Source organism: Nothobranchius furzeri, chromosome 2, assembly GCF_043380555.1.
Source record: "Nothobranchius furzeri strain GRZ-AD chromosome 2, NfurGRZ-RIMD1, whole genome shotgun sequence".
NCBI lineage: Eukaryota > Metazoa > Chordata > Actinopteri > Cyprinodontiformes > Nothobranchiidae > Nothobranchius > Nothobranchius furzeri.
In genome coordinates this window covers 25,742,361-25,763,787 of record NC_091742.1, presented here as the reverse complement: position 1 = coordinate 25,763,787, position 21,427 = coordinate 25,742,361, and the positions used below count along the sequence as shown (strand labels likewise).

The window sequence follows — 21,427 nt, the reverse complement described above, 5'->3', positions numbered from 1 at the left end:
ACATTTGCTCATCTGTTCAACAAACCTGACTAAATCTCAACAGCCTGTCGAGGATCAAGTCTTTAAAAGTCTTTTCTGGTCATGAAAACTGTGGAATTATTTGTAATATTCAAACATTGGCACTCCTTTTCTATGTTTGTTTACTTAATTTGGTTTTATTTTTTTCAATAATTCACGTCTTTGTCTTGCTGTCTCTAAAATGACCACTAAGACTGTATGTAAATAAACATTCAGTTATTAATTATAATAGCTGGTGTGAGCATTTATGCATGCAAATAACTCTAAATTGTACGTTCCTGTTTCACAATTACTTGCAAAGGTTAGTAAATTTGTAGCCACAAATGGTATTTTAAATTATGAATATAGTTAAGAGTACCAAAGAGACATGTTTTCCAGAACATGTGTGGATATTGCTTATTTTTGCATTATTTTAAATGTACACAGAGCAAAATTAAAATGCAACAAGTTTCTGCCCCATTTTCCATTAGCTAAACTCAAAGATCTCAAACATTTTCATTATGAAAATGTTCCATATCCATAGAAGTGATAATCTTGCTCCTTTCAGAATTACTTTAGTGAGCACTTATGTATTTTAGTTTTATTCAATTCATTTCTTGTTTTGGCAGGATATATGAGCCCTCGATAATTAGTAATAAGCGCCTACTAAACACTGTCATATTTACATGTTTGGGTGTCGTGGACAAGTCCGTCAGCTGGAAGTATAATTGTGTATGCAGCTGATTGGCTGCAGCTCTTTGCTCTGCTTCTATTGGCCCGTGTCACTCTAGGCGCACTGTGATTGGTGGAATTCTCGACGTAAGAAGCGTCGATCTACACTGGGGGGCTTAACATGGGTAGTTTACGTTATTAACTACTGTATGTGTAAGAAATGAAACAAAAATATTTATTCTTAGGCTATCGTTTTTAATTCGGATTTTCTAACACATCCGTTGGTGCTTTTCAGCTCTTTTCAAGACCGAATTTTTGAGTCTCTGGTAGTTAATTATACCGTTTTGTTATTCGTTATTTTGGTTGTGATGCCTAGCTTGTTAGCTTTGCGTCAAACCAGCTGTAGCAACTCTGTTGGAATCTGTACATTTATTGGACGACTAGGGCCGGGGGGACACGTTTTACCAAGTTGATTACATCAGGCTCTCTTTTTAAAGCCAGGCGTGTTTGTTAGAATATATTTATGCTGTTTTTCGTACTGTGACTCGGCTGTAACCGAATGTGTGGTAGAAGTAGCTACAGCTAGCAGGAGGTTAGCTTGTCACCAGCAATGGGCTGTAAAAGAGGGTTAAAGACTGCGAAAAGGCTTTATTTTGTGGCCATTCTACTCATAGTCCTTATCAAAGGAGTAAAAGCGGGTAAGTATGACATGCCAGTGTTTTTATGTACTTATGCAAACATTTGGAGTGGCGTGGTTAACATTGCTAGCAGCTGTTGTGCTAGAACTGTTTAGTTTTATTTAGTCTATGACATCTCTGTATTGCCACTGTTGTTTTTCAGAGGAAGATCAAAATCGGGACGATGGACCAGACCTAAAGGTGCGTCATAACTTAAATTATTTTTATCATTCTCTACGATCAAAATGTGACTTTCTGCCACAGAGTGTGTGGTGCGACTTTATTTAGACGTTTGCCAGCTTAAGCTTGGCTTTGTTTGAACATTTCAGCCGATCAACCTAAAATACAAACTTGTATGTGATCACCTCTTGCTGGTATTTTGGCAGCAGTTGCACAACATCGCAAACATAGTTGCAGTGTCTAGAAAGTTCCTCATTTTGAAATAACCTTTATTCATGTGGCACCACCATCATCTTCTCAAAAACGGGATCAAAATAAGACATGATCAAAGAGAAAATAAACTTAAAGAAAAATGCAGAAACATCTTAAATGGGTCTTAAGAAACCCACTCCACTTCACACCTGGTCTTTGGAGCTGGTACTACATTTTGGTCTGAAGATCTAAGGTCCTCAGCTGGATTTCAAAGGTAACATCTAGACATAAACACGGGGGTAATAGAAGCTCTAATGCTTGTTCCAGTTGGGAGCCTTTCTGCAGGGTACTGGATCAACTGAAGGTCATCGGGGGGCTTTTTATTTTTGTTTAAACTAAAATTAGACATATTTGTGTTTTAGGCTGTTGGTTGCATGCAAAACTGCAAAGTCACACATTGGTTTCTAAATTATTTTATATTTATTTATTTAGTTAGTTTTTTTTTTGTTTAAAGAGCAAGTCACCCCCAAACCAACTATTTTTTTCTGATAAACTATATAAATGTGTGTCTAATCGTGCTGCAGACACGTGTAGTCAATAGTTTTGCACTTTAGTGCATTTTAGTTAAAATTTAAAGTTTCTGCCTGAAACTGTCAGTGTTGTGCCGTTGTCAGGTAAAAACTCTTCACTGCATTTGAATTTAAATCTGCCACCGCTATTGGCTAAGAGGTATGCTATGATGTAAACTGGTACATTATGATGTCACAATGTCGTGAGTGTGTGTATTTGTTAGTGGCTCCACCCTCTCGGTCTGCTAGGCAACAGCATTTGTTGCATTTTTCAAACACGAAGTGGGAGTGAAGTACACTTCTTGTAAGGGGTGACTTGCTCTTTAAAGAGTCAAATAAATTCAGCATGAAAAAGCTTTTCAGAGTGATTCTGTACATTAGTTATAGGAAATGTTTTTTCTTCTTAAATTACAAAGTAAAAAATCACGTTCTTCACAAAAAAATCTTTATTTGTAGTCGTACCATGTCCCAGAATCTGAGGACGAAGATGACCGTATCACATCAAAAATTATGTCCGGTGCATCTATAACGTCTCGTCGTGAGGCTTCCCAAATGGAAGAGGAGCATCAGTCACCTGTTGAGGGAGAAGGCAAGGAGGACCTACCCGAACAGCCTCCTCCGGTTGAGGCAAAACCTAAAGAGGGTAAGTTTTTTTAATTTATTTTATTTTATTTTTTTAGGTAATATAGCCACAAATGTACGAGTTGGCACAAACTTTTGTGTGTTTATATGTTGAACATTGCAATAAACAGTTTAATTTAGAAAATAAAATTCTTTTAGCAATGCTTTATGATGAGCTGTTACCAAAAGAAATGCTTTCACAACATCCATTAAATATTACAAATGTAACCAACAGAAGTTTTAGTTAGAAGGTATCGAGCTGCTTCATGTTTTATCTTGTAAAATAAAAGAAAAAGAGAGATTTTAGGTTAAGGCGTGGACTGAAAAATCATACAACAGTTAATTCTTACATTTAAATTGTTATGAGTAAAACAAAAACTTGTAAATTACACTTTCAAGGTTTTTTTAAAAACCACTTGGCTCTTGTGGAGCTAAAGAAGCAGAAGCAGCACTCCTAATTTCTAATCTCCGCTGAGTCTCGACACGCTTGACCTGCTTCTCCTTTAGCCACCTCTAAGCTCAGTAGTTTTGTGAACCGTTATAATCCCAGGAGAGATTATCAGCATCTAGCACCTGCGGCTTCTGTTGCAGTCAGTTACATCATTTAACTTGGGGATTGTTTGAGAATCAGCTCCTCTAAATCTGAGACCACGGTCTTGATTCGAAAAAGGGTAGAATGCCTTCTCCGGGTCAGGGATGAGGTCCTGCCCCAAGTGGGGGAGTTTAAGTATCTCGGGGTCTTGTTCACGAGCGAGGGAAACTGGAGCGTGAGATCGATAGGCGGATTGGTGCTGCGTCTGCAGTGATGTGGGCGTTGTACCTGTCTGTCGTGGTGAAGAGAGAGCTGAATCAGAAGGCGAAGCTCTCGATTTACCGGTCGATCTACGTTCCTACCCTCACCTATGGTCATGAACTTTGGGTAGTGACCGGAAGAACGAGATCGTGGATACAAGCGGCCGAAATGAATTTTCTCCGAAGAGTGGCTGGGCTCTCCATTAGAGATAGGGTGTGAAGCTCGATCATCCGGGAGGGGCTTGGAGTAGACCCGCTGCTCCTCCACATCGAGAGGAGCCAGTTGAGGTGGCTCAGGCATCTGGTCAGGATGCCTCCTGGACGCCTCCCTGGTGAGGCTTTCCGGGCACGTCCAACTGGGAGGAGACCTAAAGGTAGACCCAGGACACGGTGGAGGGACCATGTCTCTCACCTGGCCAGGGAACGCCTTGGGATTGCCCCGGAGGAGCTGGCCCAAGTGGCTGGGGGGAGGAAAGTCTGGGCCTCTCGCCTTGAGGCTGCTGCCCCCGCGACCCGACTCCGGATAAGCGGATGAAAATGGATGGATGGGTTGTTTGTAATCTTCCTGGCAGCTCCTGTTCGTGTTTCTATTTCAAATTAAGGTGAAAGAGTTTTGTGAATGCATTTTATTGATTTTGATTCTTTATTTTCCAGTTCCTGTGGTGAATGGAGGCACAGCCCACGGAGAGCCTTGTATATTCCCCTTCCTCTTCCAGGATACGGAGTACTCGGACTGTACCACCGACGGACGGGAGGATGGACGGTTGTGGTGCGCCACAACCTACAACTATGACCTGGATAAGAAGTGGGGCTTCTGTGAAAGTAAGTTTCCCTTCAGAATTTGATATTTTATCCAACTGAAAATGTCATTTACATAAAAATGTCCTTTTGGTTTGTCTCAGCGGAGGAGCAGGTCCAGCAGAGACTGCTGGCTGAAGAAGCTGAGGAGCAATATCAGACAGTCCTGCACATGCTCAATGCCTCCACCAGGAAGACTCAGAAGAAAGAGTCAGTTCCTTAACTAGTTCCTCCCTAAATGCTTGTCATCTCTGCTTTATTTCCACTCTGAGCTCGTGTGACGTTCCTACACACATCCGTATTTGTTTTAGGTCACGTAACTGTAATAAAATCTGCTCCAGCTGTGTCATCCGCTAATCTGATCTCCTCTCAGGTTGTATGACAAGCTGCTGAAGGTGGCAGAGAAGGGCCACCAGAAAGCCACAGAAAAAGTGGCGTACGCCCTTCTGTTTGGAGACTACATGAACCAAAACGTCACCAAGGCCAAAGAGATGTTTGAGAAACTCGCGGTGGAAGGCTCCCCTAAAGCTCAGATGGTAAAGACCTCCTACAAGATGTTGGGCTAATTTAAAGGGACATTATGGAAGTGTGACGGCCAAAACATGTATAGAAATAATAAATGTCTTCTTCATACGTTCTCCTGCAATGCCCTGGTCCTGTAGAACGAGCCCTGGCATTTTTACTGTGATTGCCTGTTTTTCTGTAAAATCACAGAAAAAGAGAGATGCTCGGGTCGAGCAGGCTGCTTCATGCGCGTTCACGCTCAGGCATAGCCCGTAGCATTTGCTATCTGTAGCTTTAGCAGCAGAGAGAGAGGCAGTGCCACTTTGTCGCTGTTCCTAACGCCTAGTGACAAAGCTAGCTACATTTCTGAGGACCCTTAGCTACTTTCTGTAGAACTTTCTTCTAGATATTTCCTGCAAATTAGCAACAAAATCGCCATTTTCGCTCCGAACCGTTCTTTGAACGTTGTTTCAGCTCTCATCAAGGATATAAACGTTACAGATACAAAAGATATCACTGGTGCTTTAGCTCACCTAGTAAGATGTCGGACTCCCATGCAGAAGACCTGGGTTTGATTCTGGATGTGAACATAGTTCATTTAGAGTTTATTTTTTACATTAATGGTATATTTTTCTACAGTAAGATGCCCAAATTTTTATTTGAGACTCGCCGAACGGCATTGAATTCACAGATAAAAAAGATGTGGGTTCAACTTTCATTTTGGAACAATTTTTCAAGCAAGGGAAGGGAATGATCTGAGCATGCAGGAGGACTGACCCATCATAAACCTTTGTCGGCTGTGCTGAAGAGAAAGCTACAGAACCACATTATTTAATTAATTAGCTGCGCGTTCTCCTGTCCTCTGTCCTCCGGGACACACACACACACACACACACACACACACACACACACACACACACACACACACACACGCACGCACGCACACACACACACACACACACACACACACACACACACACGGGACTGTCTCAGCTGTTCTTTTCGTTAAGGAGTGTGCACGTACAGCATGCGCGCCTCGTGCACGAGCCTACTATTGAAGCTGCCGTTACGCTTTTGGCCTGAGGGGGCGATCGCGAGCATAAAAATTCAAAAGTCCATAAAGTCCCTTTAACAAAGGAGAAAATAACAAAGTTTTACTTCCTCTTTTAGGCTCTTGGCTTTCTGTATGCAGCAGGACTCGGAGTTAACTCAAGTCAAGCAAAAGTACGTTTACATCTCCTCTGTCTTCCTGTAGATTCTACCTTTTTAACCCTAAAACTCATGCTTTGTTATTTTCAGGCTTTAGTTTACTACACCTTTAGTGCTTTGGGTGGAAACTTGATAGCTCACATGATTCTGGTGAGTTGACTGCTCAGACCAATCGCTTCACTGACCAACGTCTTATTTCTACACAGTCAGTAAATGATTTCTTGCTCTGGTTCCATCAGGGGTACAGATACTGGGGCGGTGTGGGCGTTCCTCAGAGCTGTGAGTCGGCGCTGACGCATTACAGACTTGTAGCAAATCACGGTGAGCAGCTTTTTAATCTCCTTTTGAATGCTGTTAACAAATGCCCTGATTATATATTTGAATCTTAATGTGTTTTTTTTTCTTTGTCCACCTCCAGTGGCTAGCGACGTGTCGCTGACTGGGGGCCCAGCGGTGCAGAGGATCAGGCTGCTGGACGAGGTGGAGAACCCGGGTTCCACCAGCGGCATGTTGGAGGAGGACCTCATCCAGTACTACCAGTTTCTGGCTGAGAAAGGAGACGTCCAAGCTCAGGTCAGAGGAGTTTCCTTCAGGGCTGACATCACTCACACACCCTAAACGGATAGATTGTGAATTTCTGCAGGAACACAAAAATGAAATCTTCATCCATTTATTTGGTTAAGTTAGAAGATTGTTTCTTGTTAGATGTATTGACCTGCTGTGTTTCCATCGACAGGTGGGTCTGGGGCAGCTGCACCTGCACGGAGGACGTGGAGTAGAACAGAACCACCAGGTAAAAACGTCTGCAGCTGTCTCTTCTCACTAGTTTTTGTTTCTGTGCTGCTCATCCTGTTTGTGCCTCTCTCCCAACAGAGGGCGTATGACTACTTCAATCAGGCTGCAAACGCCGGCAACACACTCGCCATGGGCTTCCTTGGCAAGGTGGGGGGGATGAGCTTCATTTACTTTCCAGTCAACCCACTTCTTGTTTATAAATGTTGTGTTACCAACGCTAAATTGGCCATTAACCCTTTAGGCGCCATAGTTTTTTCAGTAAAATATGAATATTTTATATCACTCTTTAAAGAGCTTGAAGCTTAAATCTGGTTAGAGATAAAGGAATATTGTAAATTAGAAAATTCTTCAGTATGAGCCAAATTTTATATACACATATATATATGTGTGTGTGTATATATATATGTGTGTGTATATATATATATATATATATGTGTATATATATATATATATATGTGTGTGTGTATATATATATAGATATAGATATAGATATAGATATAGATAGATATAGATAGATATAGATATAGATATAGATATAGATATAGATATAGATATAGATAGATATAGATATAGATATAGATATAGATATAGATATAGATATATATATATATATATAGATAGATAGATAGATAGATAGATAGATAGATAGATAGAGATATAGATAGATAGATAGATAGAGATATAGATAGATAGATAGAAATATATATATATATATATATATATATATATATATAGATAGGGGCTGAATTTTTCACCGGCCTGATCACCGCCACCACATCCCCCGCCCCCTGGCACGGTGGATCAAAGGGTGGGCGGGTTAGGGTTGAAGTTCTAAATACTCGAAAAGTTTCACTAGTAACACACCCACAAATGCTGCTTGGATTGAAGTTACAGGTGTCTGCCACCCCGCAGTGTAACGTATTAACTGCATGAGGGCTTATTTCTGCTGCTGTGGCTTATTAAATCCAACATTGCTGCTTGTCGCAATTCTGCGACATTGGCGCATAAAGGGTTAAGTTGCAGAATAAGGCGATGGGTAAAATAAGTAAACCCTTAATCTGGCCTCTCTGTGTTTCACACTGAGGTATTTAAGGCTGCAGATCATCTTTTTAAGATTTACTTGAATATTTTCTGTTTAGATGTATTCAGAGGGCAGCGAGTTTCTTCCTCAGGACAACGAAACGGCTCTGCAGTACTTCAAGAAGGCTTCTGATATGGTAAAAAAAAACCAAAAAACACTTTTCTGTTTCTGAGCTAGCACATTTGAGAAGAGCAGACTTTCTTTATGAACTTAGTCTGAGCTAATTGATGTCGAACCTTTTATGTGTTCAGGGTAATCCTGTGGGCCAGAGCGGCCTGGGCATGGCCTACCTGTATGGAAGAGGTGTCCCAGTGGTAAGGAACCATTTGAAGTCTTTTTCTGCTGTAAACACACCGTACAGATGTGTTCGTCTGATTTTAAGATCTCGACAAAATCGGAGAATAAATTTTAGAACTGCCACTTGTTCTTTTGTTTGTTTGTTTTTTACCAGAACTATGAGTTGGCTCTGAAGTACTTCCAGAAGGCAGCAGAGCAGGGCTGGGTGGATGGACAGCTCCAGCTGGGGACAATGTATTACAGTGAGTGTAGATCCCATCCATCACTGCTTAGGGCGGCTCAATTAATCGAATTTTAATCACAATTACAATCTGAGTTTTGAACGATTATAAAAATAAAACGAGCCGATTATTTGCTCCTCCCTCTTGCGCTGCTCTGAGTTACAAATCAAGCGCTCGTCCCACCGCGTTGCCAACTTTGCGACTTTTCAGACCCTCTTGTTGACTTTTTAAATCCTAAAAGTACCGTGCGAACAACAAAGAAGCATTTCTGGTAACCCTTAGCTACTTTCTGGATAACTGTCAATATTTCCTGCAGGTTAGCAAAACACTCAACCTGCGCTACGGACAGTCCTTCCGTACATTAGGGGAAGGGAAGGTGTGTGTCGGGATAGAAACAGCTCACAGAACCGGCTCCCTCTTGGGTAGCCAGAGTGAGTGACTCACCTGCAGACTCCTGAGCCACTAAAAAACTACAAAATGTGTGCGTGCGGCATGTTGAACACTCACATGCAGCGTGCCCCTGCGTTGCTGTGAGATCGGGTTGGGGGGTGGGGGGGTTGCAGCTAGGGTTGTCACGGTGTGAAAATGTAAGCTCACGGTTATTGTGACCAAAATTACCACAGTTTTCGGTATTTTTTTAAACGTGTTACATTTTCAGACAACTAAATAAACCCTGTATATCAGGAAAATATTGTCCTCAGTTTGTGTCTAAATTTTACCTAAAATGTGTTATTTTGTAATTATGTTGTTTATTTGTTTACATTTTTTCCCTTTAGTCTTTAAAATACCAATATTTGCCCATAACTTCTTATTTTATGTCTGTTTGATGTCATCATTTAAAAATATTAGATCAGATGATACTCAGTACTCAAGTAGCCTTCTAATCAGATACTTTTTTACCCTTACTTGAGTAATAAACCCTATATCAGGAAAATATTGTCCTCGGTTTGTGTCCTTCCAGTGCTCGTTGCATTCTCCCTCAACCCAAATCCTCGGATCACGCATTTTAGCTAAAACGCTAACGTTAGCTTGCCTTGCGTTGACTGTAGAGTTGTGGGTGATGGTCACGCAGACGTGTCATGAGATTAGAAGCGTTGCTGCCTTTCACAGACACTTTTTCTGCACATGCTGCAAACAGGATAGCCGTCTTCTATCAGCTGTCCCTCGGCATTCTTCAGATATCCAAAACATGCCCGTACTTCCCACTTTGTCTTCTTTGAGGGATAATAAATGTCCTCCTGAGCGCTGCCGTCTCCTCCTTTGGCCATTATTTCAGCTTTAGCTTCAAGAAAGTTTTGGTTGTAAACAACAAAGTGCGCATGTGCCGCCGGCAACTTCAGCAGATGATACGGTGGCTGGTAAGGGTCACCGCGCCTACACCGCAGCCACGGTAATCCACCGAGATAATACATGTTTTAAAAAACAAGACGGTTATTATTATTGTCAACTTTTTTTTACCGGGGTTTAGCGCTACACCGGTTACCATGACAACCCTAGTTGCAGCACACCTCAGATCGCTGCCTGGGACAGTATTTACATTAACTTTTAGTAAATAGTTTAGAAATAGATAGAATTAAGTTTCTCACCCTGATAAATATTAGCTCTTCTCTCTGAGCGACACGTTGCTGGTTCACTTCCCTGCAGCACCGCTGGACGGGTCTAAATAATTATTATGCAACATTTTAGTTTATATGTTTGTATTAATTTATATTACAAATGCACTGTATGATTCTCGCTGTCAGTATTTGCAAGCTTGGGTCTGAACTGGGCACGCTTAAATAAGTGAACTCTCAGCCTCATAAAGAATGAGCAAATGGCCTTTTTTATACTATAGGAGTCAGGAGTTGTTTTTGTGATTATTTTGTTTCTTTTTCTGTTTTATTGTTGTCCTGATTGTGTTGTTTGCAATTTCATGACAGAAAAAATAACTAAATGGATAAATAAAATCAACATGAATTTAAAAATCCTCTTAAATAATCGGTCAAAACAATTGTGATTATCATTTTTGCTGTAATCGAGCAGCCCTGCTACTTTCCTCTTATTCTGGTTTGTATCAGCTGTTCCTCTCTTTTTGTATGAAACCAGTTTTCTACTTCTTTTCCTTAAGATGGTATTGGCGTGAAGCGGGATTACAAACAGGCTCTCAAATTCTTCAACCTGGCCTCTCAGGCTGGTCACACCTTGGCTTTCTATAACTTGGCCCAGATGCATGCTACCGGTACCGGTGTGATGCGCTCCTGTCACACTGCAGTGGAGGTAGGACTCTAGGAAACGACATCTCATATACACCAATATTACTCTTAAGTTTTAAGCGATTGGCTGTGTGTGTCTCTTGATTGCAGCTATTCAAGAACGTGTGTGAGCGCGGCCGCTGGTCGGAGCGCCTGATGACGGCTTACAGCAGCTTCAAAGAGGGCGAGACGGACGCCGCTCTGGTTCAGTACCTGCTGCTGTCGGAGCAGGGCTATGAAGTCGCTCAGAGCAACGTCGCCTTCATTCTGGACCAAAGTAAGACAACTGGAACGTCGGTTTCTTTACAAAGGGCAGCTCCTTGTAAGGTTTTGTCTCTTTTTGTGGATTTTAACAAGCAGACGGAGCTAAGATCTTCAGTGAGAACGAGACTTACCCTCGCGCTTTACTCCACTGGACAAGAGCCGCAGCACAAGGTGAGTCAGCCAATGTGATCCGCTGATTTAAACGTGAGTGAGTGAAGTTTGTTTGTATAGCAGCTACCACAAATGAAAAGTCACAAAATGCTTCACAAAGATCAACAAAACAATTCATAAAGTCATAAAAGGATCAAAAATCAAACTACTGAAATATCATAAGAAAAATGAAAGATGATTCAAAACCATAATAGGGTCGTCACGGTGTGAAAATGTAACCTCACGGTTATTGTGACCAAAATTACCACGGTGTTCGGTATTATCGCGGTATTTTTTTTTAAACGCGTAACATTTTCAGACAACTAAATAAACTCTGTATATCAGGAAAATATTGTCCTCAGTTTGTGTCTAAATTTTGCCTAAAATGTGTTATTTTGTAATTATGTTGTTTATTTGTTTACATTTTTCCCCTTTAGTCTTTAAAATACCAATATTTGCCCATAACTTCTTATTTTTTGTCTGTTTGATGTCATCATTTTAAAAATATTAGATCAGATGATACTCAGTACTCAAGTAGCCTTCTAATCAGATACTTTTTTACCCTTACTTGAGTAATAAACCCTATATCAGGAAAATGTTGTCCTCGGTTTGTGTCCTTCCAGTGAGCTTTGCAGATGTGGGAAAATGTCATCAGGCAGTAATCGTTGTTAAATTCATAATTATTCTCGGAGAGAGACCAACTCTTATCTGCCCCTGGGAGCCCCGTAATGCATAGCGTCATTTCAACATGGGGGTGTCCGCGACACGGTTTATATGCAGGTAGCGGCGCTGCGGCTGCTTTATATAGCGACTCGTTGCGTTCTCCCTCAACCCAAATCCTCGGATCACGCATTTTAGCTAAAACGCTAACGTTTTTTCCGAAACTGCGCTGCTCTGGGCGGCTGCATGTTGGAGTAGCTCTGTTGACTATATGTAAGTTTTGCCTTTTCTTGGACATTTTTGCTTCTAGTTTCTAAAGAAAAACTGTATTTTTTGGACACTTTACTTTTCTGTTTCTGGTGCTGTGAAGCTTGGAGCTTTTACTGCTATTTTTTTTAGCTTTTTTCCACTTTTTGAGCATTTGTTATAATGCATAACCATGGCGACAAGCTGGTTTACAATCGGTAGCAGCTGATTAACATTGGGAAGGCTGAAATAATACCTCAACTGAAGCCACAAATCCCAAATGAGCTAAAACACAAGAAGCGTGGGTGCAGAGCGGGAGCAAAACGGAGACAGAGAAAGAGGAAATTCAAACCATCTCTTCCATCGATCATAATGGGCAATGTGAGGTCACTGGCCAACAAGATGGAGGAACTCCAAGCCCTTTCAAGGACTCAGCCAGAGTTTCGGCAGTTTCGGAACCGCTGGAGGAGATGATGCAAAGAAGGATTCTCCAGAGAATCAAGAAAATGATGGACAACCCTGAGCATTCTCTTCACAAGACTGTCCGACAACGGAAGAGTGTCTTCAGTCAGAGGCTTCTTCAGTTTGGCTGCAACACTGACCGCTACTGGAGATCCTTCCTGCCAACAGCCATTGTAATATACAACAACTCTTTGATTATTATTAGGGCTGCAACAAACGATTATTTGGATAATCGATTAATCGGATGGGGTCTCGACACGATTAATCGATTAATCGGATTACATGGGGAGATTTTTAAAAACTGCTAGGGAAACGTTATTTCTCTCCTTCCTTCACTTTATTTAACACAACATTATTAGAAAACAGTTCAATAGCAGAAAAACAACATTCCATCACCTAAATTGTCTTATAAGGTGTATAGACAGAGACCCTAAGCTACATCTATCTGTGACCTAAAATGCTTGGTCCAAGTTAAACAGCTTAAGGGCAATTCTCATCTGTTTTGTTTGATCTCATCTGTTGACATATATTTTAAATGTAATTAAACATAGGCTGTGAATTAATCAAAATTGATCACTATTTCCAAAAAATGACTGAAAAAATACCAAATAAAACAAAAGTAAATGAATGCCATCCTCCTTGCGATGATGCCCTGGGCAACTGCCATAAAGTCACATCAAGAAATGCTGCTGATCATTCCAATGATCCCAAATAGACTCACATTAGGCCACATGAAAGCAACTGAACCCAAAAATATATTAACCAGTATATAACTGCACTCTCACACAACACGCCTGCAGCAACAGTTAGAACTCCTCCCTCCCTTTTAAAAGCGTTTTTGCTTCTGAGGACATTGTGGTTGTAAAACCACACGCTAGTAGTCTGGCCCCGGTGTGATCAACCAGTTGCTGCGGGAATGTGACGGCGGAACCAGGGCCAGATTAACACTTTGTTGTACCCTGGGCAACAATATTCAAGGGCTCCATCATCACGACCCGAGGATCACCATAATGTGGTCACATACAGAATATTTTACTGTAATATGCAGTAAATATACTCAATACTTGAATGCCTGACAACACGTAACCCGCCCAGAGTAACCTTTGACCCACCTCGTGTGGACTGACCAATGAGGAGAGGGTCTTAACTTGAGGCCCTCTCTTCATTGGTCAGTCTGCATGAGACTGACTCTCAACTGACGTTCAGTCGTAGGCAGCGAAGCGTCTCTGTGCAGCGCAAAAGCCCGGGTGGACAGTTTGTTTAATGTAGGGTGACCATATTTCCATTTCCAAACAAGAGGACAGGGGATCTGTGCCTATGACGTCACACTATGGCAACGCCACACAAACCATGTTGGGACCCATTTTTTTGTAAGAACTAAATTAATATCAGATTCTGCCAATTAAAGGGCTCTAAAACAATTCATATGTAAATATTTTGCATATTTAATGCAAAATCTAATTTTTCTGCTTTAGTGCTGCAACAAGGTTTTATTAATAATAAATTATTATACCTTTTGTTTTACTACAGCATCGGTAAGCTTCCTGTGCACAGATTATTAAGGATGCTTGTTTCAGCTGTGAGATTAGACGATAGGATCAATGAAAAAATAACTAGTCACACACTCCATGGAAACTTTCAAAGAATCCACAAATAGTGGCTTTCAAATGGTTTTGTTACTTTTTGCAAGTTTATAAAAGAAGCAGATGAGACAGCATGTCTGATAATTTAGTTTTTCATCTGACAATATTAGAACATGTCAGTAATGTCTGAGGGGCTTTTATAAACACCATATAACTAAGGCCGGGGACACACTGGCCGCGGAAGCGCCGCGAAGCGCCGCGAAAATGGGACCGCCTTCATTCGGCGCCCTTGTTAAGCTATTCTATAGACTACATGGGCCGCCGAAGCGCCGCGAATCGCCTCGCGCCGGCGCGCGCCGTGCAGCGATCATTTCGGCGTTGGCTCTATTTTTTTCGCGAGCCGCGGGTGAATCGCGTCAATTCTGGCAGGAAGTCAAACGTAGACATAAGAGGCAGGCCGGTAAAGTTAACAAAATAAAGCATTTCAAAATAAAATTCCGCAATAGTCAAATGTGTTCGTAAACAGACACTGCAGAAAAACCACACGAACACGCACACACATACACACACATCGAACTTGTGTGCGTGTGTGACCACGTGAAGGGGGGAGTGGTTTTGGGTGTCTTTTCACCGGAGCAAACAGGACAGAGAGGCAGAAAGTCTGAGGCAAGCAGTTAGGATGGATGACTTTAAATTAATTATGGAAGTTGAGAAACACAAGGAGCTGTACGACCCCCGAAAAACATGATTGTTTACGTACCCATGTCGGAAGAAACTGCTAGGATACAGCTGCAGAATTGGAGCGGGTTCCAAGAGATTCAACTGGCAGAAACAACTCATACCATAGGTTCACACACACACACGCGCGCGCGCACGCGCACAAACACTCAAACGTAGGAAAAGAGCTGAGAAAAGGCAGAGAGGAAATGGAGGACACCAAGTGTTTAAAAGAAAAACTACAGCTGAGCCGAGGCGCGCCTCGACTGGGGCGCGTCTGATCTGAACTGAGGAGCGGCGAGCAGCGGCCGAATTTCGTGAGCGATTCGCTTCTTGGCGCTTCGCGGCGCTTCCGCGGCCGGTGTGTCCCCGGCGTAACACTACTGGAGAGGGCATGAATTACACAGAGGCTTCTGGGGAGCCCAGTTATTGGGGGGGGGGGGGGGGGGCATTTTGCCTTGGCCCCCAAAATGTCTTGAAACGGCCCTGGGTGTGTGACTGAGTTTTGAAGGTGATCTGAATTGTATCAGATGTATAAATATTACATGTGTGTAACTTATTGTTTTTTATAGGTAAAAACGTGTAGTGGTGATAAATCTACCTACATTTTACTTTTCAACACTTTGTTTTCAGCGCTTTGTTTCACTTTCAGCGCTTTGGGCTTCCTGACAGGGTTGCGGAAGGCGCTTTATAAATAAAGCTTTGATTGATTGATTGATTGATTGTTTTTTTGTTTTTATTGAACTATTTTCCTGTCCTGTCTGTCTCTCATCTTCCTGCATCTCCTCTTAATTCTCCAGAAAATCTGTTGCCTGGATTCTTACCTTTTCATCTCATCAGTTACTTTTGAGCAGATCAAAGGGATCTCCTGACCGAAAAGCGCAGAGCGCGTTTTCGATGCTGCGTGAGGTGACATCACCACAGCACAGGTGATGAGCTCCGCAGTAGCGAGCTTCAGGCACAAATAAGACAGAAAATAGAGAACATGTGCAGACAAGAACGATCGTGTGCTAATTATAGTTTTTTGGTTGCGCCACTTTGAGAATGGACCGTGCGCTGGAAGCAGCTGCCTGGATCGCTGTGCAACAATGCGGAACCGGTTCGCAGCAGCGCAAGTCTGCCGGGCCGGCTCTCCCTCGCGCTGATCTGCCGCTACCGGCTCTCCCTCGCGCTGATCTGCCGCTACCGGCTCTCCCTCGCGCTGATCTGCCGCTACCGGCTCTCCCTCACGCTGATCTGCGGCTCTCCCTTGCGCTGATCTGCGGCTCTCCTTCGCGCTGATCTGCGGCTCTCCTTCGCGCTGATCTGCGGCTCTCCCTCGCGCTGATCTGCGGCTCTCCCTCGTGCTGATCTGACTTGCTCTGGTCTGCGCGCAACGGCGGGCGGGATTCGGGAAGGGGGGGCGCTTTTGGAAGAGTTGTGCGACACAACGAATCGATGACGCAATTCGTTGCCAACGCTTTTAGTAATCGATTTTCATCGAATTTATCGATTCGTTGTTGCAGCCCTAATTATTATTATTATTATTCTGAGCTACTACAGCAATCAATTTCCCTCTGGGATTAATAAAGTATTTTTGAATTGAATTGAATTGTTAACTTGCGTTGACTGTAGAGTTGTGGGTGATGGTCACGCAGATGTGTCATGAGATTAGAAGCGTTGCTGCCTTTCACAGACACTTTTTCTGCACGTGCTGCAAACAGGATAGCCGTCTTCTATCAACTGTCCCTCTGCATTCTTCAGATATCCAAAACATGCCCGTACTTCCCACTTTGTCTTCTTTGAGGGATAATAAATGTCCTCCTGAGCGCTGCCCTCTCTTCCTTTGGCCATTATTTCAGCTTTAGCTTCAAGAAAGTTTTGGTTGTAAACAACAAAGTGCGCATGTGCCGCCGGCAACTTCAGCAGATGATACGGTGGCTGGTAAGGGTCACCACGCCTACACCGCAGTCACGGTAATCCACCGAGATAATATAGTTTTTAAAAACAAGACGGCTAATATTATTATCAACTCTATTACCGGGGTTTACCGCCACACCGGTTACTAGGGCTGCAACAACGAATCGATAAATTCGATGAAAATCGATTACTAAAACCGTTGGCAACGAATTGCGTCATCGATTCGTTGTGTCGCACAACTCTTCCTAAAGCGCCCCCCCCCCCCCCCCCCTCCTGCCCGCCGTTGCGCGCAGACCAGAGCAAGTCAGATCAGCGCGAGGGAGAGCCGGCAGATCTGCGCGGGGGAGAGCCGGCAGATCTGCGCGAGGGAGAGCCGGCAGATCAGCGCGAGGGAGAGCCGGCAGACCTGCGCTGCTGCGAACCGGTTCCGCATTGTCGCGCAGCGATCCAGGCAGCTGCTTCCAGCGCACGGTCCATTCTCAAAGTGGCGCAACCAAAAAACTATAATTAGCACACGATCGTTCATGTCCGCACATGTTCTCTATTTTCTGTCTTATTTGTGCCTGAAGCGCGCTACTGCGGAGCTCATCACCTGTGCTGTGGTGATGTCACCTCACGCAGCATCGAAAAAGCGCTCTGCGCTTTTCGGTCAGGAGATCCCTTTGATCTGCTCAAAAGTAACTGATGAGGTGAAAAGGTAAGAATCCAGGCAACAGATTTTCTGGAGAATTAAGAGGAGATGCAGGAAGATGAGAGACAGACAGGACAGGAAAATAGTTAAATAAAAACAAGAAAACAAAACAAAGTGTTGAAAAGTCAAATGTAGGTAGATTTATCTCCATGACACGTTTTTACCAGTAAAAAACAATAAGTTATACACATGTAATATTTATACATCTGATACAATTCAGATCACCTTCAAAACTCAGTCACACACAGGGCCGTTTCAAGACATTTTGGGGCCAAGGCAAAATGCCCCCCCCCCCCCCCCCCCCTAACTGGGCTCCCCAGAAGCCTCTGTGTAATTCATGCCCTCTCCAGGAGTGTTAGTTATACGGTGTTTATAAAAGCCCCTCAGACATTACTGACATGTTCTAATATTATCAGATGAAAAACTAAATTATCAGACATGCTGTCTCATCTGCTTCTTTTAAAAACTTGCAAAAAGTAACAAAACCATTTGAAAGCCACTATTTGTGGATTCTCTGAAAGTTTCCATGGAGTGTGTGACAACTTATTTTTTCATTGATCCTATCGTCTAATCTCACAGCTGAAACAAGCATCCTTAATAATCTGTGCACAGGAAGCTTACCGATGCTGTAGTAAAACAAAATGTATAATAATTTATTATTAATAAAACCTTGTTGCAGCACTAAAGCAGAAAAATTAGATTTTGCATTAAATATGCAAAATATTTACATATGAATAGTTTTAGAGCCCTTTAATTGGCAGAATCTGATATTAATTTAGTTCTTACAAAAAAATGGGTCCCAGCGTGGTTTGTGTGGCGTTGCCATAGTGTGACGTCATAGGCACAGATCCCTGTCCTCTTGTTTGGAAATGGAAATATGGTCACCCTACATTAAACAAACTGTCCACCCGGGCTTTTGCGCTGCACAGAGACGCTTCGCTGCCTACGACTGAACGTCAGTTGAGAGTCAGTCTCATGCAGACTGACCAATGAAGAGAGGGCCTCAAGTTAAGACCCTCTCCTCATTGGTCAGTCCACACGAGGTGGGTCAAAGGTTACTCTGGGCGGGTTACGTGTTGTCAGGCATTCAAGTATTGAGTATATTTACTGCATATTACAGTAAAATATTCTGTATGTGACCACATTATGGTGATCCTTGGGTCGTGATGATGGAGCCCTTGAATATTGTTGCCCAGGGTACAACAAAGTGTTAATCTGGCCCTGGTTCCGCCGTCACATTCCCGCAGAAACTGGTTGATCACACCGGGGCCAGACTACTAGCGTGTGGTTTTACAACCACAATGTCCTCAGAAGCAAAAACGCTTTTAAAAGGGAGGGAGGAGTCCTAACTGTTGCTGCAGGCGTGTTGTGTGAGAGTGCAGTTATATACTGGTTAATATATTTTTGGGTTCAGTTGCTTTCATGTGGCCTAATGTGAGTCTATTTGGGATCATTGGAATGATCAGCAGCATTTCTTGATGTGACTTTATGGCAGTTGCCCAGGGCATCATCGCAAGGAGGATGGCATTCATTTACTTTTGTTTTATTTGGTATTTTTTCAGTCAGTTTTGGAAATAGTGATCAATTTTGATTAATTCACAGCCTATGTTTAATTACATTTAAAATAAATATTAACAGATGAGATCAAACAAAACAGATGAGAATTGCCCTTAAGCTGTTTAACTTGGACCAAGCATTTTAGGTCACAGATAGATGTAGCTTAGGGTCTCTGTCTATACACCTTATAAGACAATTTAGGTGATGGCATGTTGTTTTTCTGCTATTGAACTGTTTTCTAATAATGTTGTGTTAAATAAAGTGAAGGAAGGAGAGAAATAACGTTTCCCTAGCAGTTTTTAAAAATTTCCCCATGTAATCCGATTAATCGATTAATCGTGTCGAGACCCCATCCGATTAATCGATTATCCAAATAATCGTTTGTTGCAGCCCTACCGGTTACCATGACAACCCTAAACCATACAAGTAAAAGTTGAACAGAAAATGGTTTTCACATGTTGATGTTCTTCCGGTAAGAAAAACAACAGTCTCCTTATTGAGGAACACATAAAATACTTGATTCTGTTGGGTGTGGTCACTCTGGCTGCTGTTGGAGTCTACTTTTACAAATCGTCGTAGAAGATGACTGAGCGTGATGTCGGATCGTTCGTCCATGTTTCACCAGCCTGTTTGTAAAGGCTGCAAATAGTTTCAGTGTGCTGGAAGAGATGTGGCTCTCAGATTTAGGCGTCCTGCTCCTTACCCGACTGCCAAGCCCTTTGGGATTTAAAAGTAGTTTAGGAGATGTTGAATCCAATGAAACTGTCAGTTTTTAATGTGCAGTAGTGTTGGACGCCTGAGTGATGCAGTTCCAACTCTACCGTCCTCTAATACTACTACTACTACTACTACTACTAACGTTACACATGTACTCGTTGTTTGAAGGTTACACCGTGGCCAGGATAAAGCTGGGAGATTATCACTTCTATGGATATGGAACAGATGTGGACTATGAGACGGCTGTTAGTCACTACAGGCTGGCCTCGGAGCAGCAGAATGGAGCACAGGCCATGTTTAACTTGGGTTACATGCATGAGAAAGGCCTTGGTATCAAACAGGTGAGTTTAGCTACCGTTTAGCGCTGAAGCTAACCACAGAGTAACTGGACCAGCATTTCTGATGTTTAAATGTTTCCTGCAGGACATCCATTTAGCCAAACGCTTCTACGACATGGCGGCCGAGGCCAGTCCCGATGCTCAGGTGCCGGTCTTCCTGGCCCTGTGTAAGCTTGGTCTGGTCTACACTCTGCAGTACCTGCAGGATCTCAATGTAAGCTCTGTTTGCTGCTGTATGAACAGATCTATTAGAAAGTAAACAACGTTAATCACACCCCGTCTTCCTCTGTTTCACTCTGGCTTTTCTTCTGAAAGCTGAATGAGATGATTAAACAGGTGGACCTGGACCAGCTTCTGGGTCCAGAGTGGGACCTCTACCTCATGACTGTCATCGCCCTGCTGCTGGGCACGGTCATCGCCTACCGACAGCGCCAGCATCAAATCATAGTGCCGCCGCGGCCGCCTGCTCCCGTTCCTGCCCCTCCTCCCAGACCAGCTCAGGAAGAGCCACAAGCCCCGGCCGAGCCTCGGGCTCAGGAGGAAACGCCAGGCCGGGGTGCGGCCCAGGAGGAAGAAGAGCAGCAGCAATGAGGGCAGCGTAACACGGACTGGTGCCTCACTCTGCCTGCTCCCTTCTACGTTTTGGAGAACTCCCACTAGCTGCTGGACGACTCCTCCACTCAGAAAGGCGACGAAACAAAAACTTTGTTTTGGTTTTCCTGAACAACCAGTGCTGAGAGGAACCTTATCAGCCTGTGACTCAGGACTCAGAAGCACTCTTGTTGCCACGGTGACGACATCCATCCTAGATCAGAGGCAGTTTAGAACAAACGCATTTGAAAAATGGAATTAGATTTGTCTACGTCACATCTCATTTTGACTCATGTCCACAGAGTTTTTCGGCTTTGCTACTAAAAACTTTCAGATTCAGAAAAAATGGATCAGGCACGACTAATGTGCTAATTTTATTTTCCTGCTCTGATCTAGATGCTAAAGAAAGTCTCCTCTGATTGTTCGAAGGCTTTCAGTGTAGAAACGTTTGCCACGGGTGTCGAATTATTTTTAAAGTTCCCGTTTTGTTGGTGCTGAGCTGCGTTGCGCTCGGCTTCAGTGGCAGTGCTGCAATAATCCAAACGGAGCTTGTTGGACAGAAAAAACATCACATTTGGACTTTGCTGTTTTCCTGCTTTTATTGGTTCCAGTTTTAGGGAAATCACCTGAATTCAGTCTGAACGGAACCAGTTGAAAGTTTAGGGCAACATCTTCCGCTTCTAAAGAGACGCCCGACGCAGCGCTGCTTGTTTCGG

The 21,427-nt window shown here is 43.0% G+C and overlaps 1 protein-coding gene across 2 annotated transcripts; it reads left to right on the top strand.

Annotated features, from left to right (window-relative positions):
• The first annotated feature begins 1,079 nt into the window (after positions 1–1,079).
• Positions 1,080–20,712, top strand: sel1l (SEL1L adaptor subunit of SYVN1 ubiquitin ligase). Of its 2 annotated transcripts, none has more exons than XM_015947982.3 (21): positions 1,080–1,367; positions 1,510–1,547; positions 2,744–2,930; positions 4,355–4,522; positions 4,603–4,708; positions 4,872–5,034; positions 6,173–6,226; positions 6,302–6,361; positions 6,451–6,532; positions 6,630–6,784; positions 6,948–7,004; positions 7,085–7,153; positions 8,146–8,223; positions 8,339–8,401; positions 8,539–8,626; positions 10,713–10,861; positions 10,948–11,113; positions 11,197–11,271; positions 19,951–20,123; positions 20,206–20,334; positions 20,436–20,712. In XM_015947982.3, the coding sequence occupies exons 1-21, from the start codon at positions 1,280–1,282 to the stop codon at positions 20,709–20,711; spliced, it is 2,424 nt and encodes an 807-aa protein (XP_015803468.1). In that variant the 5' UTR covers positions 1,080–1,279; the 3' UTR covers position 20,712. The 2 variants fall into 2 exon arrangements, with proteins under 2 accessions (XP_015803468.1, XP_015803467.1); XM_015947981.3 differs by having other exon boundaries at positions 11,194–11,271.
• The last annotated feature ends 715 nt before the right edge of the window (positions 20,713–21,427 follow it).

Coding starts and splice junctions, on each gene's coding strand:
- sel1l (XM_015947981.3), top strand. CDS start 1,280: ATGGGCTGTAAAAGAGGGTTAAAGACTGCGAAAAGGCTTTATTTTGTG. Junction 6,785..6,947: donor AAGGAGACGTCCAAGCTCAG/GTCAGAGGAGTT, acceptor TTCCATCGACAG/GTGGGTCTGGGGCAGCTGCA. Junction 10,862..10,947: donor CCTGTCACACTGCAGTGGAG/GTAGGACTCTAG, acceptor TCTTGATTGCAG/CTATTCAAGAACGTGTGTGA.